Genomic DNA, 16,087 nt, shown 5'->3' on the forward strand with positions numbered 1-16,087 from the left:
CTGTTTCAATTGCAAAATAAATTACTTCACATAAGCTGCCAGATGAGCCATATACCAATTTAATTTACTATTTTGATTTGAAATCTCACTAACATTTATTAATTACTGGAGGTGATCATCATGGATATCTATTACTACAATGACAATACAGCATAAGTGGCTCTAGGCCAGAATCAGACTAACCGCCTTCCACACACAGTAAGCTGTTTGAACATGGCAAGTTACCTAACATTTGTGACTCAATTTCTTCATTTGTAAAACAAGGGAAATAATAATGGCTACCATTACAGAATTTTGGTGAGAATTAAATAAATAAATACACTTAAAAGTTCTTAGGTCTATTAAAAAAAAAGTTCTTAGGTCTAACACATAACAAATCTTCAATAAACAGGTGTTATTATTACTCTACCACATTTTAATAAAGTAGTATTCAGGAGTTATGGGATACACAGCTATTTTTCATCATATCAATAGTTCCAGACAACTCTCCTTTCCAACTTATATTTGGTTATGAGTTTTTGTAACTTTTTGTGATCAGATTATCAGTTATTACATGTCTGATTCTTAACTGCTCCCTCTCCTGCTTTCAAATTTTGGACATTTATGGGCTCATTATAACTATGTCAAAAGCAGGGCCTCTATATAAAGTTGTGCTCTTTGTTTACCATTTATATATGCCCAGCAAGCAGATCAAATAGGGGCTTGCAAGCCATGTGCACAAAGGGCTGTATCTGCTCAGAGGGGACTTTTTTCCCCTTCCACAAAGGCTCTACCTGCTGATAGAGGTTACCCCAAGGGTGTACTTTTTTCTGATTCACATAAAGGTACAGAACAGGCTCTGATGAAAAGGCCCAGGAGGGTTGCCTATTAGCAGAGGGTTTAAGCATTAGTACACAGACTGTCCAGAGCCTTTTTGCTCTCTTCTGGAACCCTGGATGAATTCTTGGATAGTTGCATTTGTCAGATAAGTGATATGTTAGGCAATTTAAGTCAGCTACTTAACATAACATCCAACACACTAAAATCACCAGTAAGCAATTTTGAGCTACAACAAAGTCAGAATTTTTTGAACTGTTATTTACTTACAAACTTTGGAAAAAGCAACCTTTTAACCTTTAGCCTCTAATTAAGTATAGTAGGCTGCTTGCAGTCCTACTGACAGATAGTTACTTACACTGGGTTTAGAAATCCTATAACTCTGTGGGCTGGTTTCCTAAAACACAGCACATTTCTATCACATCTGAATTAGCACTGAAACTACAGCCTCATCCCCCACACTTAATTTCCAGGAAGGCAAATACTTTCAGGCCTTCAAAATATAAGCTGATCCCATCCATGTATACCTACTTGGCCAGAGTCTCAGGCTTGATGAGGATGTTAAAGTAGGTCTTCTTCAACTGCTCAGTTATCATTGTAAAGACAGCTGGTGTGGAACTGAACTCCGCTAAGTAGTCAATAATAAGCTGAAACAGCAGCTAAGAAGAAAAGAAAGAAGCACCTTAAGTGGAGAAGCATGGAAATCCACTAATGTTTAGGGGAAAAATGTCTCCCACTGGCTTTTACCAGGGGCCCAGTATGGTAACAGGCATTGCGCAGGACATAAGAGAAGTACTAACGACTCAAAGAATCTTTAGGAGCTAAAATTCTCAATAACTGTCAAATTTGGAGCAATGAATTTTCTTTTTCTTTTTTATAATTTTTATGGGTATTTTAAAACATTTTTCCTTCCAACTAAACTTAAAAATAATTTTATCCAGCATGTCCACTGCCCCTAAATGTGATTTTAATTGGGAGAATGTAATTTTGGAAATAATGACTTTATATCAACCTGTCCTATCCAGAAACATGATAAGTCTCTCCCTTATTTAAAGTCTTTTTTATATGCTTCAAAAAGATTTAGTTTTCTTTAGATAGGTTCTGTACTTTTCTTATTCATTCTTAGATATTTTGTTATTTTTCTCGATATTACAAATGGGGTATTTTTTTCCAATCCATTTCTAAGTGGTTATTGCACTATAGGAAAAGGAGCCATTTATTTTGATATACTGATCTTGTAATGAGTCATATCACAAATTATTTTTTAAATTCTAGTAGTATCTTAGATTTTCTAAGAATACAACCATATCCCCTGAAAAGAAAAATACTTTTCCCTTCCAAGTGTTTTTATTTTATTTTTTGACTTTAATGTATTAGCCAGAAACTCTAAAATAATGTTGAGTAATAGATGTGATCATGGGTATCCTTGGCTTGTTCCCAATTTTAATGTTCAGCATTTCATCAGCTAGTGGAACATTTGCTGTTAGTCTTTTAATTAAGGTTTTTATTGTGGTTAAGTGACTTCCCTCCATTCCTACTTATTAGGAATGACCACTCAAATTTATCAAATGGTTTTTTTGGCATTTATCACTATATTCACATAGTGTTCCTCAACTGACTTGTGTTATAATGATTTATGTTCATCAACTTCCTAATACTGAACAACCAACCTTTGCATTCCTGGCACTTGGTCATGGTGAATTATTCTTTTTGTTCTATTGTTGAATTTAATTTTCAAGTTTTTAGAATGTGTGACTCTGTATTTCATAGGTGAAACTGATCTCCAGTTTTATATACATATTTATAGTCTATATCAAGTTTTAATGTTAAGGCTAGGCAAGCTTCATAAAATGAAGAACCTCAAATAGTTTTCTACGGCTTGTATTTTTTTTTTTTTTTTTTTTTTTTTTTTTTTTTTTTTTTTTTTTTTTTTTTGCTGTACGCGGGCCTCTCACTGCTGTGGCCTCTCCCGTTGCAGAGCACAGGCTCCGGACACACAGGCCCCGCGGCCATGGCTCGCGGGCCCAGCCGCTCCGCGGCACGTGGGATCCCCCGGGATCGGGGCACGAACCCGCGTCCCCTGCATCGGCAGGCGGACTCCCAACCACTGCGCCACCAGGGAGGCCCTACGGCTTGTATTTTTAAATACAATTACTCTCCAGGTAATTCCAAAACTTTAACATGTTTGGATTTTAAGCTAAATTATATTTAGGCTTTTGAAGGTTAGTAAAATATTCCATGGTGTCTCCTCCTAAGACCAATCTTTGTTCCCTGGGGAGACTGACAGGGATGAGGGTATAAAGGAGAGAACTATCTAAGATATGGAAGCTATATCACCTCTTAGCACAGGTCTAATTTCTGCCAGGTCCTCTCCTCCAGATTTTTTCTTGTATGAGTGCAGTTCCCCAAACTTTAATATATGTTCTACCCAAGAAACCAAGATATAAAATTTGTTGTTGGGTACATTATATTATTTTACCTGGTACTTGATGATCTAATACTTTAAGCTAGCATCCCATATTATTTCTTCCTTTACTGATGAAGTTTTTGACAAAGTGACACTGCAACATATTCTTTACTAAAAGATAAATCACTGACAAGATATAAACTCTGTTTCTAAAGAGTCAGAAACTTAGAAGGAAAACAAGACACATACACTTGAAACAATGGAAAACAGTGCAAGAAGAGGAAGAAACAACACAAACATCTGAGCTCTACTCTATGTCAGGCAATGTGTCAGGTGCTTTAAATCTGTCCTTGCTGTATGGCATGAAATTATGCTCAAACCAGTCCTAAACGCCAGTGTTGGCTGCAGAGAAACTGACAGCAAAGGGAAGTGAAATGAAGCCCGAAGCACAGGCTGTGTTGTATCCATTACTAATGCATACAACACTGATTAATGTAATTAATTAATGAATATATGTTGGTCTTGTGTGGCCAAAGTTAGAATACCTGTCATCAGCCAGAAAAACACAATAATCCATATTAATAAACATTTCTTTCTATGTACAGCACCTCATGCACAAGCCTCTATGCTTGGTGCTATAGGCACAACATAAATATAAAATTTTAAATTTGCCTGTAAGGAAATTAGAGCACTGTACTTACAGGTAGTTTGTGGTTGAATCCTTTCACTCGAATAATTAAACCATGTTCTCCAGCTACCAGCTTATACTCCAGCTGTGCCACATCTGCTTCATAAGCTGGTTCCGCAAGGTTATGGGTAAGGATATTGACAAAGATATCAAAGAGGACCACACTAAGAGTATAAAATGCAAATAGCATCATTAATTGGCAAGAAATAGACAAATGGATTTGCTTTGACTTAGAGTAAGAAACTTCACTTTTACAAAGATGTTAATTCACTACTCCAGAATATAAAACCATATATACTAATTGAGTTCAAAGGCAAATACAGCTTACCCAGGACTCAGTTTCACAGGGGCATTACAGAACTCCCACCTTCAGCAATGTTTCCCTTATCTTTTTCACGTCACGCACACAGAGAAAATGTAATATTGGGTTGGCCAAAAGGTTCGTTCGGTTTTTTCCGTAAGATGGCTCTAGTAGTACTTAGTTGTCTTTAACTTCATTTGAAACAATTTTGTTAGATTGTATGTGACAGCTGTTATATCAGCGTGTATTTAAAAAAAGGCTTATCAAAATTGGTGAATTTTTGTGTAGCCATTTTAATATTGAAGATGGAAGAAAAAAACAACATTTTTGGCATATTATGCTTTATTATTTCAAGAAAGGTAAAAATGCCAAGTGAAACTCAAAAAAAATTTTGTATACTGTATGGAGAAGGTGCTGTGACTGATCGGACATGTCAAAAGTGGTTTGCAAAGTTTTGTGTTGGAGATTTCTCACTGGACGATGCTCCACAGTCAGGTACACCAGTTGAAGTTGATAGAGATCAAATTGAGATATTAACTGAGAACAATCAACGTTATACCATGCAGAAGATAGCCGACATACTCAAAATATCCAAATCAGGCGGTGAAAATCATTTGCACCAGCTTGGTTATGTTAATCACTTTGATGTTTGGTTTCCACATAAGTTAAGCGAAAAAAACCTTCTTGACCATATTTCCGCATGCAATTCTTTACTTAAACGTAATGAAAACGTTATGTTTTTAAAACAACTTGTGACGGGCGATGAAAAGTGGATACTGTACAATAATGTGGAACAGAAGAGACCGTGGGGCAAGTGAAATGAACCACCACCAACCACACCAAAGGCTGGTCTTCATCCAAAGAAGGTGATGTTGTGTATATGGTGGGATTGCAAGGGAGTCCTCTATTATGAGCTCCTTCCGGAAAACCAAACGATTCATTTCAACAAGTACTGCTCCCAATTAGACAAACCGAAAGCAGCACTCGACAAAAAGTGTCCAGGGGCTTCCCTGGTGGCGCAGTGGTTGAGAGTCCGCCTGCCGATGCAGGGGACACGGGTTCGTGCCCCGGTCCAGTAGGATCCCACATGCCGCGGAGCGGCTAGGCCCGTGAGCCATGGCCGCTGGGCCTGCACGTCCGGAGCCTGTGCTCCGCAAAGGGAGAGGCCACAACAGTGAGAGGCCCGCGTACCGCAAAAAAAAAAAAAAAAAAAAGTGTCCAGAATTAGTCAACAGAAAACACATAATCTTCCATCAGGATAACACAAGACTGCATGTTTCTCTGATGACCAGGCAAAAACTGTTACAGCTTGGCTGGGAAGTTCTGATTCATCTGCCATATTCACCAGACCTTCAGATTTCCATTTATTTTGGTCTTTCCAAAATTCTCTTAATGGACAAAATTTCCATTCCCTGGAAGACTGTAAAAGGCACCTGGAACAGTTCTTTGCTCAAAAAGATAAAAAGTTTTGGGAAGATGGAATTAATTATGAAGTTGCCTGAAAAATGGCAGAAGGTAGTGGGAAAAAATGGTGAATATAATAAAGTTCTTAGTGAAAATGAAAAATGTCTTTTATTTTTACTTAAAAACTGAAGACACTTTTTGGCCAATCCAATATTCATACTGCACAATGAGGTAAGTGTAAAATGCATGAAAGGCAACTGGCCCAAAGGCTCTAGTTATCCCTGCGGCCTAGGTTTTCTGACTGAAAAATCAAAAATCTGAGGAAATGGAGGAGGGTAATGCATTTTTTAAACTGAATATTAATAATGTTAGTGCTGCTTGTGAGATTAAGGCTGGATTTTACAGGTTAAGTGGCAAAAGAAAGGAAGAAGTACACTAACGTTTCCTGAGCACCTCCTCTGATTCAGGTGTATTTTAGGCTCTCTGACCTCCCACAACCTACATAAAAATGTAAGTAATTTGCTAAGAACAAAGTATAATCAGATTCCTTGGCAGGAATCTGATCATAAATACAGGAATCTGATTATAAATAATCTCTAAATACAGGTCAACAGATCCATTAGTCCTCATTACAGACTGGAAGCTGACCCAAACTCATCTCTAAGGAACTTTCTCAATCCAGGAATGCTATGACTAGCCTAAACTGTCAGCATGTTTTACAAATGGGTGCTGGAGATGGAGCAGCCACAATTCCATCTTAGTGATTAGTATTGATACAAATAATTTGTTTGGGGCACATAAAAACACATAAATGAGGAGCATAGCTCAAGTACTGACAGAGAAAAATGATAGAATGATTCAGAAATAAACAAACAAAATAGTCTTCCAATAATAAAAAAAAATATTTTCCAGAAAAGAGGACAATTTCTTACTTTGCTGCAGACTTCTGTATCAAAGATGAGATCAGATGGAAACGTATATATGCTGAAAGAAAAAAGACCCTAAATAAGAAAATATAGGCCAGAGGCCTCAAGTATTTAATACATCTGCTATTTTCCCTAATATTATGTTGTTTTAAAAATTCTGAAACAAACCACTAATCCTTAAATCGTCATTACATTTTTATCCTTAAGGGTTCTTAGAAAGTATTATTTACCATTCCAAATAGTGTCCAGAAGGTACACTTTAATCTACGGGAAGACCAGATATATAGACAGATATGCAGAGAGGCCTAAGAATACTCTTATTATCAATAGCTTTGGTCAGGAAAAATGCTTACAGAGGTATACATGTCAAGAACATTAAGGGAAAAATCCCAATGCTCACAAAAAGTTATAGCAGCGCCTTTCCAAGGAAGCTGAATAAATGTTAAGAACATTTTTAGACACTCTTAAAATCTATTCGAGAAATATTGAGTAAACACCTTCCCAGTGAACTCAAGAATCCCTCAGAACTAGTCCAGTTGTGTTAAGGTTAGGGATTTGGGTTAAGTGGCAGCCAAGAGCACTCAGCCTTTGATTCCAAGTTGCTTCAGTAAATTCCAATGCCATGCACAAGAACAGAAAATAAAAATGCAACACAGTTTGGGCTACTGTGTTGAAGATAAGAGCTTTAGAGTCTGTTTAACTATATACTATGCTTCCTTTATGCTGAAAAGCAAAATAGTAGAGGGAGACAGATAGAGGATATTTCACATTTTGTAATGCTGGACTCAGCTATCTACTGCGTCGAAGAATAATTTCTTTCAGCTACTCTTATTTTCTTTTTAACAATAATGTTCAAAAAACACCACCTATCCCCTAGGATGGCCAAACACCTGGCTCTGCTTTCATATAACTGAAAGAAAAATATCCAAAAATAATTTCATTTTAGGCTTGAATCCTTATATACTTCCTGGAATCTATAATGTCCATAAGAATTTCTGTGATAGCACAGGAGCACAGTATGGACCTGATAGATAAGCCTAGAAAAGGTCTTCAAGTAGAAGGGGAAGGGGAAAGAGAGGGAGGTGATAGACACAGAGGGCAAAGGTTGCTAGAAAGTGGAAAAAGATTTGTTATACTTATTTCACTATTTTTAAGGAGGGAAATATTTTACCTTTGGGGATTTTGAATTTGTTGTCTTTCTTATACCATAGGCAACCTTGTGGAGTATTCACAATTTTAACAGGGTATTCTGTCTCTGGACAATCAAAAGCCTTCAACATGAAATCTGTGGCTAACAAAAGTAAAAGGTAATAAATCATTCAGTTATCTCAACAGGATTCCCACCAATCTGTTCTTGGTTTCAGAAGTCTAAGTAAGTCTTCTTTGTGGCACACGTAAGTCAAATTCAAATGCTGAAATACAAAAAATTATTAGAACAATACTAAAAAGAAAGTCCTCTTGGCCTTAAACTAAATGAACTCTGAAGATCTGTAATTTCCCAAGAGTTGATTCTGATCTCTCCATATTCTGCTTCATTCCCTTTCTCAGAGACAATCTTAACTGAAAGGGACCTTTGGTCAGAATAGTTGTATAAATCAATTTATGAATGAATGCATTCTTGAATGAGAATGTCTTTTACCAAACTTACAGACTTTTTAAAAGTTAACAAAATAGTTCTGCTCAAACAATGTCAAATTTGTCCTTTAAGTTAATGAAACATAAATTGTTTCATCAACACTCAGGTGCGAAATAGCTAACTTAAGAATTAAAAAAGGTACTGGCTATATTTACTAAAAAAAAAAAATGGGTTGTTTAGATACTTAAAGTTCAAGACGCAGAACTGAATTATCTAAAATATGCAAGACTTTTTGCATAAAAGCATTTTTTTCCTGAGGTTAGATTCATATATAACATAAAATTAACCATTTTAAAGTGAACAATTCAGGGGAATTTAGTACAATCACAATGTTCTGCAACTACCATTTCTTTCTAGTTTCAAAACATTTTCATCAGCCCCAAAGGAAACCTCTATACCCATTAAGCAGTCACTCCCCATTACCCACTCCCCGCAGCCACTGGCAACCATCAATCTGAGTTCTGTCTCTATGGATTTACCTATTCTGGATATTTCATGTAACAGGAATCTTACAATATGTGACCCTTTGTGTCTGTCTTCTTTCACTTAGCATAATGTTTTCAAGGTTCATCCATGTTATATCATGTATCAGTACTTCATTTCTTTTAATGACAGAATAATACTCCATTGCATGTATATACCATAATTTGTTTATCCACTCATTCATTATGGACACTGGCTGTTTCCACCTTTTGGCTTTTGTGCATAATGCTGCTATGAAAAGTGTATGTACATGTATTTGGTTGAATACCTGTTTTCAATTCTTTGGGGTATATACCTAAGGATGGAATTGCTGGGAAAAATGGTATTCTGAGTAAAATTAGTTATATATAATCTTTGTCCTAGACCAGTGACTTTCTCACAGTTAGAACTGTTTTCCATTGCAAGCTAGTAGACAGATAACACACACATATACCTACCGAGAACAAAAGTTCTTAAAATAATACCCTTTCTTTATTCAGTGAAACATTTTGCTATTTTCTACTCTGATTTTTTTTAGTGCTTTCACAACTCATTACACTGACCTCAAAACCCATTACACATTGATTTCACAACCCTCTAATGGGTTGCTACCTGCAGTTTGAAAAACACTAGAACAATTGGACAAGATAATGGCAATTCCTACAGAGACTCACATGAAAGGATCAGCTATCATAGACAAGAAAAAGTCTCAGGATTATGTTTAAGTCCTGTTTCCTGCATTCACCAACTGAATGATCCAGGACAAGTCACTTTGCTTTTTTGAGCCGCAGTTTTCTCATTTGGAAAAGTAAGAAAACTGTAATGCTTATCCCAGAGATAACTGGGAAACTCAAATATGAATTCAAATGATACTTTGTAAAATATAACATACTACAGAGGTGCTATTTGTTTTTGTTTTGTTTTGTTTTGTTTTGTTTTTGCGGTACGTGGGCCTCTCCCGTTGCGGAGCACAGGCTCCGGATGCGCAGGCTCAGCAGCTATGGCTCACGGGCCCAGCCGCTCCGCGGCTTGTGGGATCTTCCCGGACCGGGGCACGAACCCGCGTTCCCTGCATCAGCAGGCGAACTCTCAACCACTGCGCCACCAGGGAAGCCCTGCTATTTGTTTTAATAATAGTACATGGATGGATTATGTATAATGATTGCTATTTTACTGACCTATGTACTTGTTTTCAGCTGGAAGATGAAGATCTGGATTTAATTCAAAATTACTCTCCCAAAGTTCAGCCCAAGAGTTTTCAATATCTGTAGAGATGAAAGACAAACTGATCCAATAAAGAACAAATGTTCAGAGTTCTATTAATAACAAAGCAGTCAACAACTGGCCTTCACAAATCAATTCTCTTTTCTCAGAAAAGCTGTGAGTGACATATCCAGGCTTTCTAGACTCCTGCTACTCAATGTGCAGTCTCAGCAGCATTGTTATCATCTGGGAACTTTGTTAAAAATGCAGAATTGCAGGCCCTATTCCAGAGCTACTGAATCATAATCTGTATTTTAATAAGACCCCCAGGTGATACATATGCACATTGAAGTTTGAGGAGCACTTTTTAAAACACAGTCAAAAGTCTGCCCCCAAACTACCAATACAATAGGATTTTCTCACTAACTAATAAATACAGATATAAACATTGCAGAAAATAATTTTCTGCAAAGCAGTATAAGTAATTTTCATTTCAAAGTAAACTACTGAAAAAAATACATAAGTTTTTCCCACAGGAACTATCAGACAAATTATTAAGGAATAAAACTTCCCAGGTGAATCATATACCTAAATGTAGGACAATTTTAAAATATTTTACCTTCCATACTATACTGAGTCCCAAACCATTTCTCCTTGAGGTCACATTTTCCCTCATTAGCACCAGACAGTAGAACAAGATTTGCCTTTTGAGGAACTAGCTGATTAAGGGCTTCAGCAATGACCTAATTGGGGGCAGGGGTGAAGGGGGAGTGGGGAGACACATACAAAACGATTATAACTTTAACCTAATACATCTCTATTAAAAAGGCAAAGCCACATTATGTTAGGCACCTCAAAATCCTAGCATCTTGATGCTCATGAAACTATCTGTCTATAGTCCATGAACACCCTAATTTACAAAACTACATTAGTCTATCAGCTGTTTCTAATATGTTTCTCCAGAATGCTTAAACAGCACTCATCTCAAATCCTACATAGTAAGAGGACTAGCAGTGAAGAGTTACCATTTACTAAGCTTTTACTATGTGCTAGGTAGTGTTTAACATACATTATTTCATTTAATCCTAAAAACAACTCTAAGGTATACCCATTTTACAGAAAGCACTCAGCCTCAGAGGTTAAAGTTTAAATAATTTGTTCAGATTCTATAATCTGCACAGAACACACCTAGAAGTGGCAAAAGTGGAGTTCTAACCAAGTTTGTCCATAATTCCAAAAACTATGCTCTTAACTGCTCTGTATTATACTACCTCATACACAAGAATCAGTAAAATGATCCCAGTGTAGGGCCTCCTTCAATAATCCTTCAGCTATGATAAGGACTAAACATAAGATTTTTGTGGGTTAGATTTGAAACCCTAACTAGCACTTCAACACCATCTCTTTAAGAAAAAACAACAAATAGTGGTTCAGAAAAAAATACTTGGACCCCTGGGCACAACCATCCTAGAGAAATGACAAGAATGTATGGTTACTGCTTCTTCCTTTACCTTTCCCCATCCCCTTTAAAATCAGTAGTTTTAGAATACCCTATATCAAAGTCTGTCAACCTTGGCACTATTAACACTTTGGGCCAGATAATTCTTAGTTGTGGAGTGCCATCTTCTGCATTGTAGAATGTTTAGCAGCATCTCTGGCTTCTACACGCTAGATGCCAAGAGCACTCTCCAGCTATGACAACTGAAATGTACCCAAGCATTGACAAATTTCCCATGGGGGCAAAATCACCCCTGGTTGAGAACTGCTACCCTATATAGAGCGAAATGACTTATTTTCCAGGACTAGTGGAGGAAAGACCTGACCAACTATTTATTTATGTGTAATATTTATTATCCCAAAGTCATATATTTTGAATTCAGGGAATCATATTTTTCTTGTACATATTCTCAAGATAATTAAAATTTAATTGTCCAGGGTGTCCAACAGAATTAAAAGGCAAGCACATAATTCTTAGAAATGACGTTATGTTAGTAGATGTTTCAACACTTGAAAAACAGTGGGAATAGTACCTAAGAAGAGGACTTGGTTTTCTCCTCATATTAAACCACAGTCATATACAAGAATCAGGAAAAATTACCCACAAAGCTATGATATTTCTTCTGTTTAAAAAACAAAAAATTTGACTAAACATAACCAAGTTTTATCCATTCCCACAGTTCTTAAGTACCTCTATGTACTTTCTCACCCTCCTCTTTCTCTAAAAGTAAATTTTAGAAATGGAAACCTCCTTACTTCTGGCTTGTATTCAAAAAGAAGCTGATCTCCAGTGAGAAAGTCCTGTAGTGGGTACAGCTGCATGTTTTCACACATGTTTTCCACATACTCAACTGGATCTGTCTGTAAAGAGGTAAGATTATTTCACACCAGGAATTCTCCATTACTATCCTTAATTTGCCACAAAATATAAATACTTATCTCTTTTTTTAACAATGAAACCAAAAGCTTCCAACAGATACAACCAGATATAACTGCAGCTTAAGAATCTGATGCTCAGAATTCTACAAAAAATTTAGCCAGAGAACTACCTTAAGTAGCTTAACCTAACACCCCTCCAATCCCCCATACTGAGCCCTACAACACACGAGGCTCTAATCACATCACAGCATCTTCATCGGAGAAATTACAACACTGAACTGTAAAGGTGTGTTTACATGTCAAGTGCCCCACATGACTATGAAGTCCCTAAAGACAGGGTCTTCATCATTTTATCACTACAGCATTATCACCTAAAAACTGTTTGTAAGCATGAATCAAAATCAATATATCAACAGAAATCAAAATGTGTCATTACATAAGTCTTGCTATAAGTGGTTAAATTAATCAGTATATTATCTCAATTTAAAACTGAAATAATGACAGAAAGTTCACTAACCTATGAAATGGAAATACTTTTCCAGAGGAAAGCAACCAATTCAAGTATTGATATTTACTGAGCACAGAATCTTAAAAACTGACAGGTCCTTTAGACACCAAGTGGTTCCATTCCTACATTTTACAATGAGGAAATGTACTCAGATTGATTAGGTGACTTGCCCCAGATCACACAGTAAGTGATAGGCGAGTAGACACTAGAGCTTGGGCCTCTTAACATAGCAGTGAACACTCTCCCAAAATACCATACTGCCCAGTCCTTCCCTAGACAATCTGGGTTGTTCTCTCATCTAACAGAAGATAGAACAGAAGTGAAGGTTACTACATTCATGGAGGAGAAATGAGACATGCATACATCAAATTAGAGATCATAGGTACATGCTACCTACTCCTTATCACATTCAGATAGAATATGGAAAAAGTATGGAAAGATTCATTGTTACCTTTTTTGCTCCACCTCAGGAAACATTCCTAAATCAAGTTTATTAGTCACTAAAGTGCTACTATTTTGTGTGTGTGTGCATATGGAGGTTAAGGTACCTTTTTTTTGAAGTATAATTTTATATTAGTTTTAGGTATACAACATAGTGATTCCATATTTTTATATATTACAAAATGATCACCACAGCAAGTCTATTTGCCATCTGTCACCTTACAAAGTTATTACAGCATTATTGACTATATTCCCTATGCTATACATTACATCCCCATGACATTTATTTTACAGCTGGAAGTTTGTACCTCTTAATCTTCCTTGCCTAATTCACTTATCTCCCACTCTTTCAAGTGCTATTAATGTTTAAAATGACTCCCTCTACTCTGTTCTAAATTTTTTAACCAGTTATTTTCACCAGCCACTTATTTTTGTAAGCTAACTGTTCTATTCAGCTTGCTACAAAATTGAATGATTCAAAATATTTCCTATGAGAAAACAGGACCCTGGCTAAAAGTAGATCTTTGGTGCCAAGGCAATGGACAAAGTACTCGGAAAAAAAAAAACACTTAAATGCTATCCTTTAATTTTTTTTAAAGATATAATTCACATACCATAAAATCCACACTTTTAAAGTATACAATTAAAAATAAAATAAAATGTATAATAAAGTATATAACTCAGTGGTTTCCAGTATATTTATAAAGTTGTACAACCATCACCTCTATCTAGTTCCAGAATATTTTCATCAGCCCAAAAGGAAAATTCCATACCCAGTAAGCAGTTGTTCCCTGTTACCCACAGCCCCCAGCCACTGACAACAACCATCAATCTGTGTTCTGGCTCTATAGATTTACCTATTCTGGATATTTCATAACCAGATAAATGGAATCATATAATATGTGACCTGTTGTGTCTGGCTTCTTTCACTTAGCATATTTTCAAGGTTCATCCATGTTGTAGAATGAATCAGTACTTCATTACTTTTTATGCTGAATAATATTCCACAGTATGCAAATTCTACATTTTGTTTAACCATTCATTCATTGAAGGACATTTGGATTGTTTCCCCTTTTTGACTATAATGAATAATGCTGCTGTGAACACCAGTGTACAAGTATTTATGTGGACATAGGTTTTCAATTCTCTTGGGTGTATACCTAGAGGTGGATCTGGAGGCTTATATGGTATCTCTATGTTTAACTTTTTAAGGAACTGTCAAACTGTTTTCCAAAGCAGCTGTACCATTTTACACTCCCAGCCACAATGTATGAGAGTTCCAATTTCTCTACATCTCCAACACTTGTTATTATCTTCTAATTTTTTTGCTTACTACAACTCTCAATGCCTTCCATTATTGTTACATTATTCCTGTTTCTCTGCGTATAGAAAGACACTTAAACAGCTTTTCTCTAGTTCAAGTAGCTGATTTATAAGATATATTGAGTCCAAGTTCCCATGTGAAATAAAAATTATTTTTAAATTTCTTTTTTAAATTAAAAAAGACTGGCTTGAATAGTCTGAAAGAGCATTCCTATTTGCCTTTACTGATGAAGACAAGAAAAATGTCTGAAGAGGAGATATGTCAACTTTGTTAATAAAACAGAAATATGTAAAAGGTGAAATAAGCTGAGCTACTTGAGTTAAAATTTAGCAGTTCAAACAAAGATATGAACCTTTCTGATTTGTTCTTTGTACTGATTTAGTCTAAAATGTTTTGGGCTCCTGTTTTAAAATCAAGACAAGCATTCATGAATACTGTGCTAAAGGTAAAAAAAAAAAAAAGAGCTACAAAATGGCGAGCTATAAAAAAGGTATCTTGAAATGTCTTGCTAAGAAGAAACTAGAAGGGCAGAAAGAAAATGTAACTCAGCTAATGCTAACAAGCCAATCCCCCAAAAAGGAATAAGGGTATTAGTTATGGTTGTAGTCCACAATTCTTACTCTTACTCTTTCCCTGCCACAGTTCTGGCCTACATGTTATCACAACAGTTGATAAGAACACTGAAAAAAATCAGTACTGCTAAAGTTGATGGCAGGACTTGTGGGTTCTATGCATATCAATCAATTTATAGAAGAGAAGTGTCTATAGGACCCTCAAATGGCCAATATAAATCACAGTAGCTCTCTGTTTTCATAGAATAAGATTTCTATTTCAATTTCAAATGACCTCAAGCATATATAGCAGACTGTATAGGAATCAATAGCAACTGGAAGCTTATAGTTTTTGTGATCTTGTCCTCATGTACTTAAGTCTTCTCAAATTATAGTAGATATTTGTCTCTGGTGATGATCCAAAAAGGCAGATTTCAAGATGCTCTATGAACTGGTGCTAAACTGGGGGCTCTTAATCAAGAGCCTACAGATACCTCCCACAAGATATCAGTGGACAAATTCAGGGAGAGCGGGAAGCATGAGTTTGATTGGAAAGAAATTACATATTTATTTTCACTAAACTCTAACTTAGCATTTTTATTAATTTATGAATATACAGGCAACAAACCACAGCAGTATTATCAGCATCTATGACTATAACCAATAGAAATCACAATATAGCTGTTGCAGATATCTCAAAATAGCACACTCAGAAGATGGCGGAGTAGAAGGACATGCTCTCACTCCCTCTTTCAAGAACACCGGAATCACAGCTAACTGCTGAACAATCATCAACAGGAAGACACTGGAACTCACCAAAAAAGATACCCCACATCCAAAGACAAAGGAGAAGCCGCAATGAGATGGTAGGAGGGGCACAATCACAATAAAATCAAATCCCATAACTGCTGGGTGGTTGACTCACAAACCGGAGAACACTTATACCACAGAAGTCCACCCACTGGAGTGAAGGTTCTGAGCCCCACGTCAGGCTTCCCAACCTGGGGGTCCGGCAACGGGAGGAGGAATTCCTAGAGAATCAGA

At 36.4% G+C, this 16,087-nt stretch overlaps 1 protein-coding gene across 4 annotated transcripts in view; it reads right to left on the bottom strand.

Moving 5' to 3' along the window:
• NRDC (nardilysin convertase) overlaps positions 1–16,087 on the bottom strand; it is a 93,548-nt gene that overhangs the window by 9,624 nt on the left and 67,837 nt on the right. For all 4 annotated transcript variants that reach the window (XM_060089786.1, XM_060089785.1, XM_060089782.1 and 1 more), the window contains 7 exons: positions 12,097–12,201; positions 10,463–10,586; positions 9,819–9,905; positions 7,714–7,833; positions 6,549–6,600; positions 3,925–4,075; positions 1,348–1,475 (listed from right to left, as the gene is read on the bottom strand). In XM_060089786.1, coding sequence (XP_059945769.1) covers positions 1,348–1,475; positions 3,925–4,075; positions 6,549–6,600; positions 7,714–7,833; positions 9,819–9,905; positions 10,463–10,586; positions 12,097–12,201 — 767 coding nt within the window. The remainder of the gene's footprint in view (positions 1–1,347; positions 1,476–3,924; positions 4,076–6,548; positions 6,601–7,713; positions 7,834–9,818; positions 9,906–10,462; positions 10,587–12,096; positions 12,202–16,087) is intronic.

The sequence above is a fragment of the Mesoplodon densirostris genome, chromosome 2 (genome assembly GCF_025265405.1).
Source record: "Mesoplodon densirostris isolate mMesDen1 chromosome 2, mMesDen1 primary haplotype, whole genome shotgun sequence".
Classification (NCBI taxonomy): domain Eukaryota; kingdom Metazoa; phylum Chordata; class Mammalia; order Artiodactyla; family Ziphiidae; genus Mesoplodon; species Mesoplodon densirostris.